At 35.5% G+C, this 16,474-nt stretch overlaps 1 protein-coding gene across 1 annotated transcript in view; it reads left to right on the forward strand.

Moving 5' to 3' along the window:
- Positions 1-16,474, forward strand: part of ADAMTS19 (ADAM metallopeptidase with thrombospondin type 1 motif 19) — a 139,833-nt gene that overhangs the window by 90,760 nt on the left and 32,599 nt on the right. Inside the window, exons 11-16 of the mRNA XM_064641018.1 lie at positions 3,282-3,383; positions 4,350-4,480; positions 5,983-6,152; positions 9,106-9,233; positions 11,154-11,274; positions 12,925-13,005. Of these exons, the coding sequence (XP_064497088.1) occupies positions 3,282-3,383; positions 4,350-4,480; positions 5,983-6,152; positions 9,106-9,233; positions 11,154-11,274; positions 12,925-13,005 (733 nt within the window). The remainder of the gene's footprint in view (positions 1-3,281; positions 3,384-4,349; positions 4,481-5,982; positions 6,153-9,105; positions 9,234-11,153; positions 11,275-12,924; positions 13,006-16,474) is intronic.

The following is a 16,474-nucleotide window of genomic DNA, read 5'->3' on the forward strand; positions in this document are numbered from 1 at the left end:
ACATTAAGCAACTATTTTTAATATATAACATCTACTGAACTAAGAAATCAAATGAGTATTGATGGTACACAACTTTCTAATTCTACAAATATGCATTTCTGCTGAGATAAAGTTTTTACAGGTGCTGTTACTGAGCAGCACTTAAGGATAATTAAGTCATGTTACATGGCAACCTCTGAGAAATGCTGCTTCACTTGCTATCAAGAATTCCTCTTTATAATGCAATGACTGAAGCAAAGGACTGAAGGAACCATTGAGGTCCTACTCCTGTATTTTTCTAAATGAGCCCTTCCCATCCTCTTTCATGAATGGCATCCAGACTTTATTTTTTCCCCTTTCATCTTTATTTCAAAGACTTTTTTTTTTGTATTCCAAGCAAAATTTATGGAACCTGAGAAAAGTGTGAGTGGATCTCCAGGTTCAAGATTTATACTGTGTCTCCGTGCTTATCTTGTAAGGGAGCCAAGTTTGCTTTTATGCCCATGATGTCTCACACAAGAATCAATTAGTTCCTAACATTGTTTCACATAACAGATAGTGAGATCATGGCCCAGAAGTAGTTCTTGATGTTTAAATGTGATTGTAGAACTTGACAATTTAATATAACTATTAAATGTTGGCTTTTAAGATTAAAGTCCAGGATGCGAATGCTATCTAGTCAGTTCCACTAAAACAATTCTTGTCATAACACAGCTGTGATCTTTGCAAAGAAGTAGGAGACTGGTTACATTTCCTGGTGATTTTTAAGGCATTTCAGGGAATGATCACAATGAAAAGAACAAAAAGGCATGGAAATATTACAGCCCTGGTGAAATATCTGACCTCATCTCTAACACCACATTTTAAACAGTCTTGACTTTGCACAAATACTGTTCTAAAATGCCCTTTTTGTCTCTGGTCTTTCCTCTCAACTGGATCTTATTTCCATATGCTTATATAATTGGAAATGCACCCTGCTGACCCTCACAGACCTACCTCACTATTTTCTTTCAAAAAAAACCCCAAACAAAACAAAACCCAAAAGCTGTAGTGACCTCTGCTATTTCTCTAGTACAGTGTGACTTTCATGTTGTATTTTACAAGGTTTTGCTGTAAAAAACTCATGATTAACACATTCTTTCAGAAAAAAAAAATCCTTTTCGTGTGCTTGGAAGTATTTTGTTCTCAAGTGTACACACACAGAAATAATTTACAGATTGTGAATAATCCAATATCATAAATTTTTAATCTCCACTAACTGTAACCTCCTTTGGCTAGTCTAAAAAGCTGCAATGGCTGTTTGACTAGTAAACCTTTGTGAATATAAGCTTAGCTATCCTGATTTTGATTGAATGAAACTTTCTCCCCAGAGGAGTAAATTTCTGGTTTAGAAATTAGTGCTCTGATTATGGAGTGACTTAAGGCTCAAAGTAGTTTCTACCTGGGGAAGTGAGGCTCGTCGTTCATAGGGAGGTGGTATACAAGTATTTGTAGAAGCAATAAAATGCACATTAGTGAGTGAAGTGTCTTGATTTGATTTACATAATTTAGTTTGCAGAGCTCGAGTACACCTGTGTGTTCAGGTACCCAAATCCTCGTAAAGCTGACTTAATGCCTCTCGATATTGGGAAGAATTGTTTCCGACTTTGTAAGGAACTGTGGGTTTGTCGTAAGCCATTCTGCAATCATAGGCAAGGGAAATTAAGCATAAGATCATAGTGTTTAGAAAAAAAAAAAAAAGGGGATCACGTACTTAAAAATGTGATGACATGAAGGAAAATTTGACTACTTTTTCAAAACTTGGAGAAATTTGGATGGCTTTTCCTCCATTGTAGTAATTGGTAAATGAAGATTTGAAGATAAGAAAAAATATATTATTTAGGAATATTAAACTAACATGTACTTTTATTGAGTAGTTCCAACAGTATGTCTCTCATTTCATAGTTGGTATGGAAGCACTTGTCATGAACATTGATATTCTGTCTCATCTACTATTGTGTTCATCTACATTGTTTGAAAAACAATGAAAACTAACAGAAATTGCAGTTTGATATTTGAAAATGCTTATTAAAATTGTTCACGAGCAAGATAGGACTTCTGTAGCTGTTTTTTTAGGACATGCATGTTGTCTTTTTAGTTCAGCTTCAGCACAAAACTGTTACAGGATGAATCAGGAGTGAGTCTTACTGTTACCATCCTTGTCTCTTGTTTTTGTGCAACGTCTCAGACCTCTACAATCTTTGGCTCTTTTTGATCACTGATGTTACAGTCATTTTTATGTGCAAGGCTCCCACTGGAACTGTCCTGTTCCTTGGTTGAGACAAAATCTTTTGTTGAGTGACATTTCCTGTGCCATAAGTCTTTTTTCAAGGTAGCATAAGATTTATCACAAATTATTCATGCGTGGTATGAAAGGCACAGAGACTCTTACTGGGTGTACCAATATAGCAAATCATTTCCTCCAGAAAAAGCATGTCTTTTGGCAACCCTGTTTTAAAAAAAACTCCAACTGCTCTTTATCTTTTATCCTCTCTGCATCCCATTCCTCTCTCCTGATCCTTCTTGCCCCTCTCTGGGCAATACACGTGTTGAGGGGGAATCACTGTGCATACACAATAATATTCAGGACACACAACTGAGCCCCACGTGTCCTCAGTTCACTTCCACATGGTTTAGTTCTTAAGAGGGGGAACAGACAGAAAGGAGAATGAAGTCATGACTGAAAACCATGGGACAAGGAGAACTTTTTAGAGAAAAATAGGGAAAGCTGCCAGGGAAATTTGGGGAAATAGGAGCCAGCATTCCACAAGGTGGTACTTTCTCTTAAATAAGGTAAAAATTGCTTTGTTCTTGTGCTTCAGAGGGACAGAATAAGGAGCTTATCTTTCCCACTCTAAAATTCACTACAGAATAGCCCCCCTGTCATCTCCCTTCTCTTCTTTGCAGCAAAAATATTTCATCCTCCTTTGTCAGGTTACTTTGTGTCTCCTCTGTGGATATCAAGTTGGATGCCTCTCGAGATTTTTTTTTTTTCTAGAGGAGTAGATGAATTCTAGAGGAATTAGGAATCATTGGAAGAGCACAAGACAGTCATTGGATTGTCATGAACACCAGGGATCTGGAAGACCTAGAGAAGCATGATTAGTAGGAGTCCAAGCAGATTCTTTCCACTTTGTTTTTTGTACATGTTTAACCTGTCTTTAAACAGACTTTAGTACCATCAAACTGGTAACTTTGTGACAACACTAGTGGGCTGCATGCATAAGGTAGAATTTGTGCTTACTTCTGTGTTTGGTTTTCAGCATGTCATTTGCACTGGGTTGTGGTGTAAGGTGGAGAGTGAGAAGGAATGCAAAACTAAACTGGATCCACCAATGGATGGAACAGACTGTGACACTGGAAAGGTATGCTTCTGGTGTAAAAGCAGTATCAATTATACTGAACATATAACAGTTAAGGAAACAGGCTGAATCAGTCTTTGCACTTGTTTTCAGTTCCTGCTTATTATCATTAAATATCAATTATCATTAAAATAATCTATGTATAGTGGAATGTATTATGTGTTATACATTATATAATATAGATATGAAAAAGAACATTTTCCTAAAAAAGCCAAAACTGCAGATGTTTTAATGTTTACACTGTTTTATTTCAAATTCTTTCTCATTTTGTATCCTATCTATGAATGGAATGCCATTATTGCACTTCTAACTGTAAGTAGCAGCATAAGCTTTCAAAGATACAGAGTTCAGCTATGATCTGAGGTTTAGAAATAGTCTCATTGAAGAAATTTATCCAGATTTGTATGAAAATCTTTCAGGATAAGTTTTATAGGGAAAGATTTTATATCTTTCAATTGAAATTGCCACTGAATAATCAGAGATAATGCAGTCCCTGATGGGAACTGTAATGCTGAAAAAACAAGTCCTGAGGACAGCCCTGGACACTGTGCTGTGATCTGCACAGTTCAGCTGGTTGATCCCCGGGCCCAAAAATGCTTTCCTAGGCAATTCCCAGTCTGAAACAAATAGGACAGCAAGGTCTGGGGACCATTTCTAGGAGGAATCCTTTATTGGGAATTAACTGGTGTTCGAGGCTGTGGACAGGAATTGCACCTGCTCCTTGGCCGCTGAACCAGAGGAAGGTCCCTGGCTTTTGCATTTACTAGGACAGAAAAAAAAAATGTTTGGGGAACAACAGGCAACAAAAACACATCTGAAAATATATTTTCAGAATATATGAAAAAAAATATACGAAAAAAACTCTGTATTGAACCAAATGTTTATGTTTTGCTTCCCACGTGCTGTGGACCGGTGAATTGTTTTTCATATGCCTTGATTTATTTACCTAAGAGCTGAATTTTCACCTAGTGGTGTAAGGCTGGAGAGTGCATCAACCGGACCTCTTTTGCGGAGCGTACGGAGGGGGAGTGGAGCGCCTGGAGCACCTGCAGCCGCACCTGCAACACTGGAATCAGCAGCCGACAGCGCAAATGCCCTGGGTAAAAAACAAGTTCAGGTTTCCCTTGCTGCTCACCAGAATTTCTTAGCAAAGTTTGCTTGAGTGGGGAAACCCGTTAAGCAATTCATCTTTCATGAACACTGAGAATCACTTAGGAGAATAAGGTATTTCAGGGGTTTTTTTTTGTTGCGTGGCAACACCCTTTTCATCTTTTCTGCTTTTGTCAAAAGCTTAGATAATACTAGTAGGAGAATAAATTCTCTTTTTAACCTTCACCTGAAGAAGCAACAGAAACTTAAAATTCATACTTTCTGACTTGCAGAGCATCAGTGTGTAATTTTACTCTTTCAGGTTTTTTACTGGAGAAAGCTGACTTCTGTCTCATATGGAGAGCCAAGGAATTGCAACTATTACAGAGATCTTTCTACCAGTTTCACAGACATTTAGATAGACTATCTGTAAACAGTATTTAGATGCCATACCTTGTGAAAATGCAAACCTTCTGCCATTGGGGATAAAAGGATTTTTACTTTTGGCTTGACTGAGGTTTGTTTCACTGTATCTCAGTGATCAGCTAAAAGATGCTTTCCTTTTAATTACTCAGTACCATGTCTCTTTTAGTGGATCACCAAGTGAAAGAGAATAAATAGGCATAGGAGTGGGAACAGTATAAAGCTAAGTAATGAAGACAATTATAGAGAAGATTAAACTGGAGTGGAATAGAGTCAAGTCGATGGTTTAGGAAAATAAAAGAGCAAAGGAGAGAAATAAAGGAAGATGGAAGACAATATAGCAGATTGGGGAGAAAATGTGATGATAGGAAAGATGGGGATTAAAAAAGATAAATTTTCATAAAGAATTTTGAGGAGAAGTTGGGTATGGCTGTGCAAAAGCATAGTAGTTTAACTGACAACTTAGATATGCAGAATGCTTTCATATTTCACGCCATGTAAACACCACTTTCAGCTGTATACCTAAAAGCTGTTTCTTGAATTTAAAGGTGTTTCAGTTACGCTCTCATTAATTCATTTTTAAGGGCAAGGTTCCGAATAATTAGCTCCAGTTTGTGCATTTCACTCTTCTTTTGCATTTTTTTCATTAGGAACTGCAAGCACAGATGCAGTGACTAGAAAGAAACAAAACATTTTTCTGAACATTGTAACACCCCACCAGGTAGAAAATCTGCAGGTGTTACTTCCTTTCTGTAGCATGTTTGACTGAGTCCAGGTAGAGAAAAATCATCTCAACTACATCAACACTGCAGCTGAGGTTCTCTAGTCCTAGTGCTTCTTTGTGGCCAAGTGTCAATTATGGTTTAGCACCAACCACACTTTACATGTAACGTGACCAGTACAAAGAGAAGAGAAACGTGTTTTGTTCTGTGACTTTGATTTTTTTTCCATGGGTGGTTTTTTTGATGTTATGTGCCAACAAAAAACCCGCTGTTTAAATGGAATTTGTGTCCAGCGTAAGTAAACTGTGCTGTAAGTTGAACAAAACATTACCAACAGTAAAGGGTTATGTTTATGCCATCTTTTCTAGTTCAGGCCTTGAAGGAGAGTGTCACGGGCCCACAATGCAGTATAGGGTATGTGAAAATCCCTCTTGTCCTGCTGGTGTGCCTGGCTTCAGGGACTGGCAGTGCCAAGCTTTCAGTGTCAGATCTTCGTATCAGAAGCACGTGCACCAGTGGCAAGCTGTCATTGATGATGGTAAGTAAAGACCACCTCCCAGGTTCTTATCATCTGCCTAAATAGCTTGTAGCTTGTCGATGTTGTTGATTAGGAAAGGTATGGTAAAAACCAAAGCAAACAAACAAAACCAAGCCCCATATTTTTGGCGAATAATTTGAATTCAATAGGCAAGATCTAGTGGTATTTTCATATGCCCTGGAATGTTTCGTCATTTATTCCTATTTAATTTGTCCTTCTTAATAAGTAAAGACTATGTTTGAATGAAAGTTCAGTGTCAGTTTTGTTTTATTTAATAAGAAATGTCGTATGAAGTGACTGAGAAATACAGATTTCTAGACTAATGTTACATCATTAAGTATGCATATATCAGTTATATTTTTATCTACAAAGTCAAAAAGACGATGCAGATATTGTGAGCTTCTGTTTCTGAGGAAGGAGAGAGCACTTCTAGCTTAACCTTGTGAGTATTTCACATACCGGTGTTTGATTTTGGCAGAAATCCATATCTAATATATACTGCAAACTTAGATAAGATTTATCTAAATCCTAACAGCTACTGTATGCAAAGTCCTGGCATATTGTATGCATGCTTCCATGCAAAAAACTTCTTTACATATCATATTATTATGAGAATGCTCAAGTGGAAGTATAGTGAAGTCAAATTTACAGTATCTGCAACTATAATGTTGGTGTAAAACATCAGTGACTAGAGGATAAATTCCTCTAAATGTGAACAATAGTTCCCATTTCACTGAATTTTCTGTTTAAAATTTTGTGTTTAAATTTATTTAAATTAAAACCAAACCAAACCAAACCAAAAAAAAAACCACCACAAAAATACATCAGTTATTAAAACAGTTAATTTGATAAATTAACAAAATCATAGCAACTCTTAATAAAGACAACCCTGGAATGTCACAGGAGTACTGTAAGTATGTGTTACTAAATTTTAAGTAGTTCATTACTGTAATTGATTTTTAACTCTTGAAACAAATCATCAGAAACCATTAGAAAGCATAGATTTTAAGAAAACTATTTCGTTGTACACATGCTTTAATATATGCCTAGATGAATAAGGGCTTTTTTTTTCTTCTAAGCCTTTTCTCAAGGTCCCAAAGTGAAAAGTTGTGATATTATTGTATGTTAGCTCATTTCATAGTAAGAAGAATTCTCTCAAATTGTTATATCGAGTCAATTCATTTTGGTTTGTTTTACTGAATTTCATTTTAGCACAGGAACACATGATTTATATCCTAAGGGATCTAAAAGTCTGACTTGGAATATTTTGATTTTATTCAGATGAAGAATCTTGGCACTCTCCTGCCCCATGTAAAGGAGTGTGGATGGTGGCTTTCATCTAACTTTGTTCTGAATGATCCTATTGTCTTGAGGTGTCCCTTAGGAGAAGCATAAGTGGATACCAGCCAAAGAGTTCCAATATTCAAGTATACGTTGTTCCCAAATTCTTAATTGTTTGCTCTCTTAGCCTTTAGTGGACACAAACTGTGCACAAAGTCCAAAATAGTTGCTGTGTTTGAATGAGGGCTCCTATAGTCTGTTGAAGTTGTCCGATGTTGTTGAGTTGCCGTCTCTTTGAGTTCAGTGTCTTTAAAATAATGTTTAGGTCATTTAAATATTGTATTCCTTTAAAAATGCTGATGCACGCTTAAAGTCCCAGGGGACTTTGAGGTTACTATTTAAGGAGCATAACAGGAATCTGGAGGGCACAAATACAGGCAGCTTCTTAGCTGGAGATGCTTGTGTCTGACTAGCTTCACATGTTGGCAGAAGTGATCACATCTGTTTGCACTGGTCCTCTAGTGATACCCAGAGGCTTGTCCATTCTGGTAAATTAAATGTGCCCAGACCACTCTCTGATGTGTAAGTCAGCTGGCACTGACTTTGTCTGTCTGTGCTTTTCTACTCTTTTGCATGCTAAAATTGCTTTTCTGAAAACAGTCCTTTACAGATGGCAATTTCCAGTCTAGACTGAGCTAGTGCTAGTTAGCACATGCAAAAAAATGTGGTGTAGACTGTTTTACAGTTCAGCTGTATAGACAGTAGGATTCCAGTGCCCATGAATGTTTCCTGGAACTGTTTAATTTACTAATAAAAACGCACTCCAGGAATCTAGAAGTTAGTATGAAGTCAGAGTGGCATAGATTGTGTCCAAGTGAAATCGGTTTCAGGTTCAGGATTGACTTTATCCTTTCAAAAATCTGCAACAGATTTGGGAAGAAGTTCTGAGTCAGTACATTTGTGAACAAAGGTATGAAAAAATCATGTAATTTTGTGCTCAGTTAACCACTGAGAAGAGACTTTAGTTTATTTTGTTTGCTGTTACTTTCACAATGGTGAAACAAACTTCATTGTTTATGAATGATGGCCATGGATACCAGGATGTTACTACATTTTTATTGTCTTTCAGTATCAGAAATTGTTTGCAGAATGTTTTAGAAATTTAATAGAAAGTTCTTTGAACTTGGTAAAGATGTTAGAAAGAATGTTTCCAGGGTTTTTGTGGTTTCTTGGGTTTTTAATGTGTACTTTGTAAATTCTTATATTTTTTCCCAGGGTAACTCAGTTACTGCATTTTTTTTTCTCTTTGACCTGCATAGTTATGAAATCTGGAAAGTGTTAAGTTTCTTTTTAAACCAATATTTATGTTCTGCCAAAAATATAGGAGAGTGAAAGTATAGATTAGGACCAAAATATTCCAACAGCTGTGATGTGTATACTCTTAATTGCAACAATGAACATGACATGAGTACTACGTAGGCCAAGTCTGTAGCAACAGCATGCTCTAAGAAGGAAAAAACCTTGAGTTTTTCAAACAGCTGAGAAATAGATCAAAAATTCCTACTACATAGATGAACAAATATCAGTTTTAACAGTAATGTTGATGATAATTTTGTGTTTCTGAAGTGACCTTTTACCGGTTTTGTGGGTTTTTCCATCATTGCTACTACAGAAAAACCTTGTGCCTTGTTCTGTTCACCGGCTGGAAAGGATCAGCCCATTCTTCTAACAGAAAAGGTGATGGATGGGACTTCCTGTGGCCAGCATGGGCTAGATATCTGTGCAGATGGTAGATGCCAGGTACGAATTACTTGTTTCAGACCTAGATATACAGACACAGGTATGCAAGAGCGTACATTTGTTACACCTGCGTGTTATTTCTCTGACAGCCTGTTGCAGTTTGCAGGACCAAGAGTGAACGGCTCTTTTTTTGTATCACATTAAGATACTTTAAGCACATTTCGCTCAGTGCAGCACAACATGTGAAGCAGCAGAAGGTTTGGTTTGGGGAATGTGTATCTGTAATGATTAAGATGCTTATAACAAACTCCTGCAGAGCAGATAATTACTGTAATTGATTTCATTTTCTAAGGGAAAAGCTTTCAACAGGTTGAGAAATTTTGCCGTCAGGTGAATGTCCGTATGAATTACTCTGCCTTTTTCAACAGTGCACAGTTTTACACCTAAATAAACCAAGAGCAAATGTGCAGAATAACACATAGTTACAGATGAGTGCTTATGCTATTCCTGATTTTAAGAATTCGTTTGGTTCGTAGAAGTTCTTTTGTCACTTTTATAGTGCCTCATATGGAAACTCTTCTATATAAGGCTTGGGGTTTTTCTTTTGTCTGCTTCTCATTTAAAACACTGAATTCAGTAGAAAACCCAGCCTTTAACACAGAAACAATATTGCTAGATACTGTCATAACTTCAACAAATTAACTTATAGATGCATATATGCACATACAATCATCCTTTCTCAAGTGCCTGTGTGTGTGCAGAAAAAATACACTTAAAATACTTCTCTGATTTGCATTCACCATGCAGCAATTACATGTTTGACCACAAAGATTATATATAGCCCATTTTTCTTGAAAAAGTGTCCTTCTTTTTATCCTTCACTTTTCACAACTGACTGAGAAAAACCAAAAAAAAGCCTTAAACTAAACCCACCTCACTAAGACTGAGTTGACTTCTTGGCATATCAGAGTTCAGAGAGATAGGTGCTAATCAGATTTGAAAGTTCTTAAGAACTTGTGGACTACAGCTGTAGAGTTAGATATTTATATCTTGTAGATATGCCATAATGGATACACAGCTCAATCAAATACTTTCAATCAGTATTTGGAAATCTGTATTGCTTTTTTAGGTAGAAGAACTCTAATAAAAATCCCATTCATAAAGTAAAGGAACAATCCTAATGTGCTTGCAAATTAATGACTCCTTAATAGACCATGATTTCTGTTCTTAAAAAACCCTTTCTTTTCTTTCTAACTTAGTTTTCGTCTTCATTATTTATAAAATAATTTTGAAGTATAATTGATTTTACCAAATGCAATTATATAGTGCACAAGATTACCCTGTGATGACTTTGCTAGACTTAAAAAGGCTTTTATTTCATGTCAGGCCAGCATATGATATTAACTTTATTGCTTTTGTCAAGTTACCACTGACAATAATTCATAGAAATGCATTTAAAGTAGTAATGTGGAGTTGCTTGAGTAAACTTAATTGTTTTTAAACTGGATGATTTTTAGCAAAACACAAATGCCCTTTATATTTACATACTCTAGATGTGTTTATGCCCTAATCAGCATTTTATCACTGTGTGTGTGGCAAAGGACCTCCCATGTTTTGAGTAAAAAGCAGTGGAGACGTTGCAGCCACTTAGCTGGAAGACCTGTGGCTGGGTGTTGCACGGTGGCTCTGCAGAGGCACAGGTCTCACCAGAAGGTGGGAATGCAGTTATGTTTCTCTTGGAAAGCAGCTGGTGGAGTTAGCTAACCATATGGGAAGAGTGGATGCCATAATCTACATAAAATCAGGGGAAAATTGACCATGGGAGGAATCTCTGCACATGAGCTAGTGCAGCCCTCATTGTGAGCAGGGCGAGGTCATGTGGGTTAGGCATGTTGCAGAAGGGTGAGACGCCTGATACTAGAGGCAGCTTTATGAAAAACATGGCCTGTGTCTCAACAGCTTTATTTTCTTCTCCCACAGAAATTTGGCTGTGATGGCATATTAGGATCTCTGGCTCGTGAAGATCATTGTGGTGTTTGCAACGGTAATGGAAAGTCGTGCAAAGTTATTAAAGGTGATTTTAACCACACCAGAGGAGCAGGTAAGCCTATTTGTTTATTTCAAATACTCGGGAAACCAGTAGCTTGTTGATTACTTTGAGCGTTGGGAAATTTAGAAAGCTGTATTTCACAAAATTATGCTGTTCCTCACAAGAACTTCAGATCAAGCTTTTTTTAAGATGATAAGACATTTAAGATAAGAATGCATGAGTATTTTTAAATTTGTTGTGAAATTATTGCACAATATTTCAATCAAAAAATTAAGGAAATATCTTCCATTAAGACACATGCTATTTCATTTCATAGAAGAGCCTGATTTTTAAGAAATATGAGAAATAAAATTTATAATTTTAGCAAATAAATGATCTGTAAATTCTTGTGGCCTTTAGATTCATTTAGTGTTCTTCAAAATAAGCATCCAAATTTTGATCCATTACCTAGAGTTAATGTTATTAAACTAAGACAGGCAGTGAGAGATCATAAAGCCGAATGTGAGAAAAAATCTAATATTTCTTCATTATTCATTGTTTTATACTACTAATAACATATTATAAAAAGCAAATAGATTTTCTGATGCAGAATGAACATGAGATTATCAAGTAGTGGTGTGATCTGTACTTCAAATGAGAATAAAGTGAGGATCACAAACCCCAGATGAGTCTGGAGGATTACAAGATAAAAAACTGCAAAGAAGGTGCCTGCTAGTAAAATCACATTATGTCAGCTCTCTTCTATTGCTATATCCACACATTTTCAAGTTTTTTCAGTGTTCTGTGTCAATCCTCAGTATTGTGGTATTACCATCTTAACTGCATAAGTTATTATCCTTCTCAAGAAGCTGTGAGCAAGACTTAGAAAGTGTTATTAGCTCATAAGGAAATGAAAGATATTGCTTTGCAAAAACTTAATTTTCATGTTTCAAGACTATTGAAAAGGTTTTGTAAAAGCTCAGTATTTTTTTTGTAGGACATCAAATAGCTACACATAATAAAAGTTTGGTATATTGTTCCTTTTATGATGTTCACCTGGATAATCTAAAATACGTTTTTATTGATTTGTAACATTCCTGCTTACGCAGTATTTTCCACTTCCATTGCCTTTTCAACCCATTTTACTTAAAGCAAATTGCTCAACATCCTGTCTTAGTCCCACATGATCAGAAAGCAATCTTAATTTGAAGCAAATAATTAATAAGTAGATTTCAAACCAAAAACCAATCATAACAGAGTTTGAATATGTTAGAGCAAGAAGGAAATGGAGCATAAAATATAAAAAAACAAAACAAAAACAAAACAGGGAGGATGCTTGGATTTTAATGCCATATCATTTGTCTTTACATGCTGACTGAAGCTGGAATTCCTTTATGGTCATCTGGTGCTGATGATGACATTGAACTACTTAACCACAGAAAACTTCCTCTGCTCCAGCCCCAATCTGCCCAGTCTCAGTGGTTCTTGTTATGTTTTCCTGTGCTGTACTCTTTTAATTGTGTATCACTGTATATGTATTACACACAAAGCACAGTTTCATAACTCGTTTCAGTATTTTGCAAGAATCCTCAGAATAGTTCTATATGAATTACAACTTGATATATTTAAAAAGCAAAATAGGGGAGAAGAAATTAATAAACATACAAGATGGACTTTTCTGTGCTTTCCTATTTAACTTGGGATATCTGGTTTCATGTTTAGGTTATGTGGAAGCTCTGGTGATACCTGCAGGAGCAAGGAGAATCAAAGTTGTGGAAGAAAAACCCGCTCATAGTTATTTAGGTAAATGTTGTATGTTTTACTGTTAATGTCCTGGTTTTGTCAACACTGAAAAGTGCTAGCTAAACGTGCTTTTGTGATTGAACAAAACTCTGAGTGGAAAAACAGATCAGTGAAGAACTTAACTAAAGAAATAAAAGAATGGTTATAGACCATTTTTCATATAGGTTTTATTTTGAACTTTCATCTCATCTTTTTTAGAGAGTATTTCAAAGAATGTGTTTAGACGATTTAAGAAAATTTTTGCATACTTACACATTTTCAGTTTTTCTTATGGGAAGCACATTAAAACTAGCTAAAAGATTTTTATGCTCAAACATGGAATAATTTGTGCTCAGACAAGAACAAAGCACACACTGAAACTCATAGAGCAGTTCACCAGTGACGTCAAACAAAGGTTCTAAAATTAGACTAAGAAAGCAGAAAGGTATTTCTTTGCACTATTTTGAATTATCTGAATGTTTTAATGGACAAACTTAATCAGAATGATTTTTTTCTCTTATTTTTTTCTATTTATGTGAAATTGTCTTTCACTGACAAAAAAGTTTTTCTCTTTTAATGAGGTCTATAGATATCGTATAGAAGTATGATTTGTTACCATGTTACAGTGTTTAAGTGAATATATGAAATTGTCATAATTGGTGGTGTTCTGTGCAGTGCTTAAATTTGAGAGAGATACAGTATGAGAAATAGTAAAATGAAATTAAAAATTCCCTGGTTTGATCACTATTCTTAGTTATGTTCATAAGTAATGTCTACATTTTAAGAAACTTTTTACCTGAGTGTTCTCAGTACTTGAGTTGAGAGAACTTTGAGGATGGTGAATCTTAACTATGAGAACTTAAGTTATCAGTGGGATATTGCTGGTTTATCATGAGTTCTGCACTTGCCCTATTAAGATATCATACGAGGTTTAGAGATCTGGGTTATTTAATTGTTCTCCAAAGGACCACAAGCATGGATATGTAAGAGTGTCAAAACAGTAATTGAAATTTATCTACTGTGTTAACATATCACAGAATCACAGAATATTCTGAGTTGGAAGGGACCCACAAGGATCACCAAGTCCAACTCCTAAGTGAATGGCCCATACAGGAAATGAAGCAACAACCTTGGCCTTAGTAGCACCATAATTTAACCAATTGAAATAATCTCAGGGTCATGTAGGTAACAGAAATACTATTTTTTTTCTAATAAAGCAAAAATAAACAAATGTTGGAATTATATTCAGTAAAATTTATTCCTTTTTCATGAGTAGCAAACTGTTTTATCCCTTACCCTACTAAAGACAAAAAGAATTAAATGTCTTTTATGCCCATGAAATAATGTCAGTCATGCTGCTCATTTGTGAAAGCTGCTGATTAGCTCTTAATTGCTTGTTACTTTGATTTTTACTTTTCTTAATTTCACTGATTTAAGTTTAAATGAGGATCAGCCAGTACTTCTTTGCAATATTTTTTTATTAAGCCTTTTTGCCTTAATTTTTGTAAGCCTTTATGGAGAATCAGGAACATGTCCACTGCCATATTTTGAGTTAAAACCTCTGTTGTTGCACTTTTTTGATTTTTAGGTTTTTGGGCTTTTTTTTGCTAATGTAACGTATTTAAACTTTCTTCATTTATAGGTGATGTATTCTGAAAGCATCAAAATCTGAATAAACGTAACATAATGAAGGTTTTGGGGAGAAAGCTTAAATCCTTGACCTTAGAGACAATGATCTTCAAAATGCTGTGGTTAAAAATGTGAAATGTATTACAGATTAGATTCTGTAAATTGTGTTTCTGATTGATTTTCTCTCTTACAGTTCTGTATGCAAATTTTAGGTGGCACCATACTTTGTTCTCTGCTTTTCTGTACTTGAAATTAATCAATACAGGCCAACACTATTTCTGTTTTGCTATTTGTCTTACACACATTTTAAGATTAAGGTTTTAAAATAATATAGCTCACTATACAATTAATAATTGTATAATTGGAGATACAGCTGTAAACACAATTTTAATCAGGTTACACCTATAGCTGTTGCTTAGAAAGTAGAAGATAATTTAAACCTAAGGAAGATTTGATCATTGTTGAACAGCACAGGTCAAATACAGGTGGGGTCAAAATACAATGCACTTCTCTGGATTTACTTGGTGGTCACAAAACAGAATCACTATGATCTGGAAAGTGCAATGATTTTGCTAAATTAATTAGTAAATGTACAGCCCAAATCAGTTGCATCGTTGGGTGATTGTGCTGTTGAAGCAAATCTTCAGAGATGTTGTACTTTAACACCCCAGGTATCTTCTTTATCAGGAGTATATCAACATACACCACAGTAACAGGAGCTCTGGCACCCCAGAAGATAAGGTGTAACTTGCAACTGCATTTACTGAACAACTGACCTGTCAATGACTGTCCTGTCTCTTCTCACCTGCAGAGAAGTAGGAGCAGTGATACAGCCAAACATTAAGCATTCCTCCCTGCTGAAATTGTCTTGGAAAAAGTATAAGAGTTCGTGATCCTTCTTTTAGGATCAGGAATGGGAATTATTTGTAGCATACAGAGGGAGGGGAGTGTTTCTTTAAGTTGAGAATATTTCCTGAAGAATACACTTATAAATATTTGTATTAAAGTCATTGTTTTAAGAAGTAATTTTGTGATTTATTTTTAAAGAATAAACTAGCAGTGATAATACTGTCTGTTTATAACCATCTTTGAGACTTGGTTCACTGTCAGATACTTAAAAAATATTATAAGAACACTATAAAAAAGTTGCTTCAAGCATTTTCTAGTTTTCTATAGTCTAAGATAATGCCTTTTCTATTGCTAAATTTTCATTTATATCTGGCAAGTGTTACAAGCTTTTTTCAAAAAAAGTTCCTAACGTAGGTTGTAAAAATGAAAATTAAAATGTTTCTGTCTGAGATATACAAGTCTTTGAAATTAGAGGGCTCATTCATGTGACATTTATATAATGGCATGAGAGTTCCAGCCCCTATAATGAATTAATGTGATTGATTGCTAGTGTATAACCCTAGAAATTACTTATGATCTAAACCATGAATTTTTTCTGTGTTAATTGGAAGTGAGAGAAATTCTTTGTTTTCAGCTGAACTAAAGAAGTGGATTACCTGTGTCGTTATTGATATGTGATCAAGCTGCCTCAGGGTTATAGACCCTTTGAATCTGCCCCATGTAACACAGCATGACATTGTAATTGCCAATGCTCTTCTAGGCATCCAGCCTACAGGTGTATTGTGTTCTGTGTGAATTTCTGTATGAAATTCTCCCTGGTTAAAAAAAAAACCATGTTGGGCCACATTTTGAGGGAGGGCATAGGAAGGCAGATGGTTTCTGACAAATAGTACAAAATTTTGAATCCCTAGTTTCTAACAATGTTAATAGTTTTAAAATACCTTGAACCAAACCTATGTAATCTGTGTAGGCTGTGTAATTTCAGATTTCAAGGGAAGCCAGTAACAACCTG

The sequence above is a fragment of the Pseudopipra pipra genome, chromosome Z, assembly GCF_036250125.1.
Source record: "Pseudopipra pipra isolate bDixPip1 chromosome Z, bDixPip1.hap1, whole genome shotgun sequence".
NCBI lineage: Eukaryota > Metazoa > Chordata > Aves > Passeriformes > Pipridae > Pseudopipra > Pseudopipra pipra.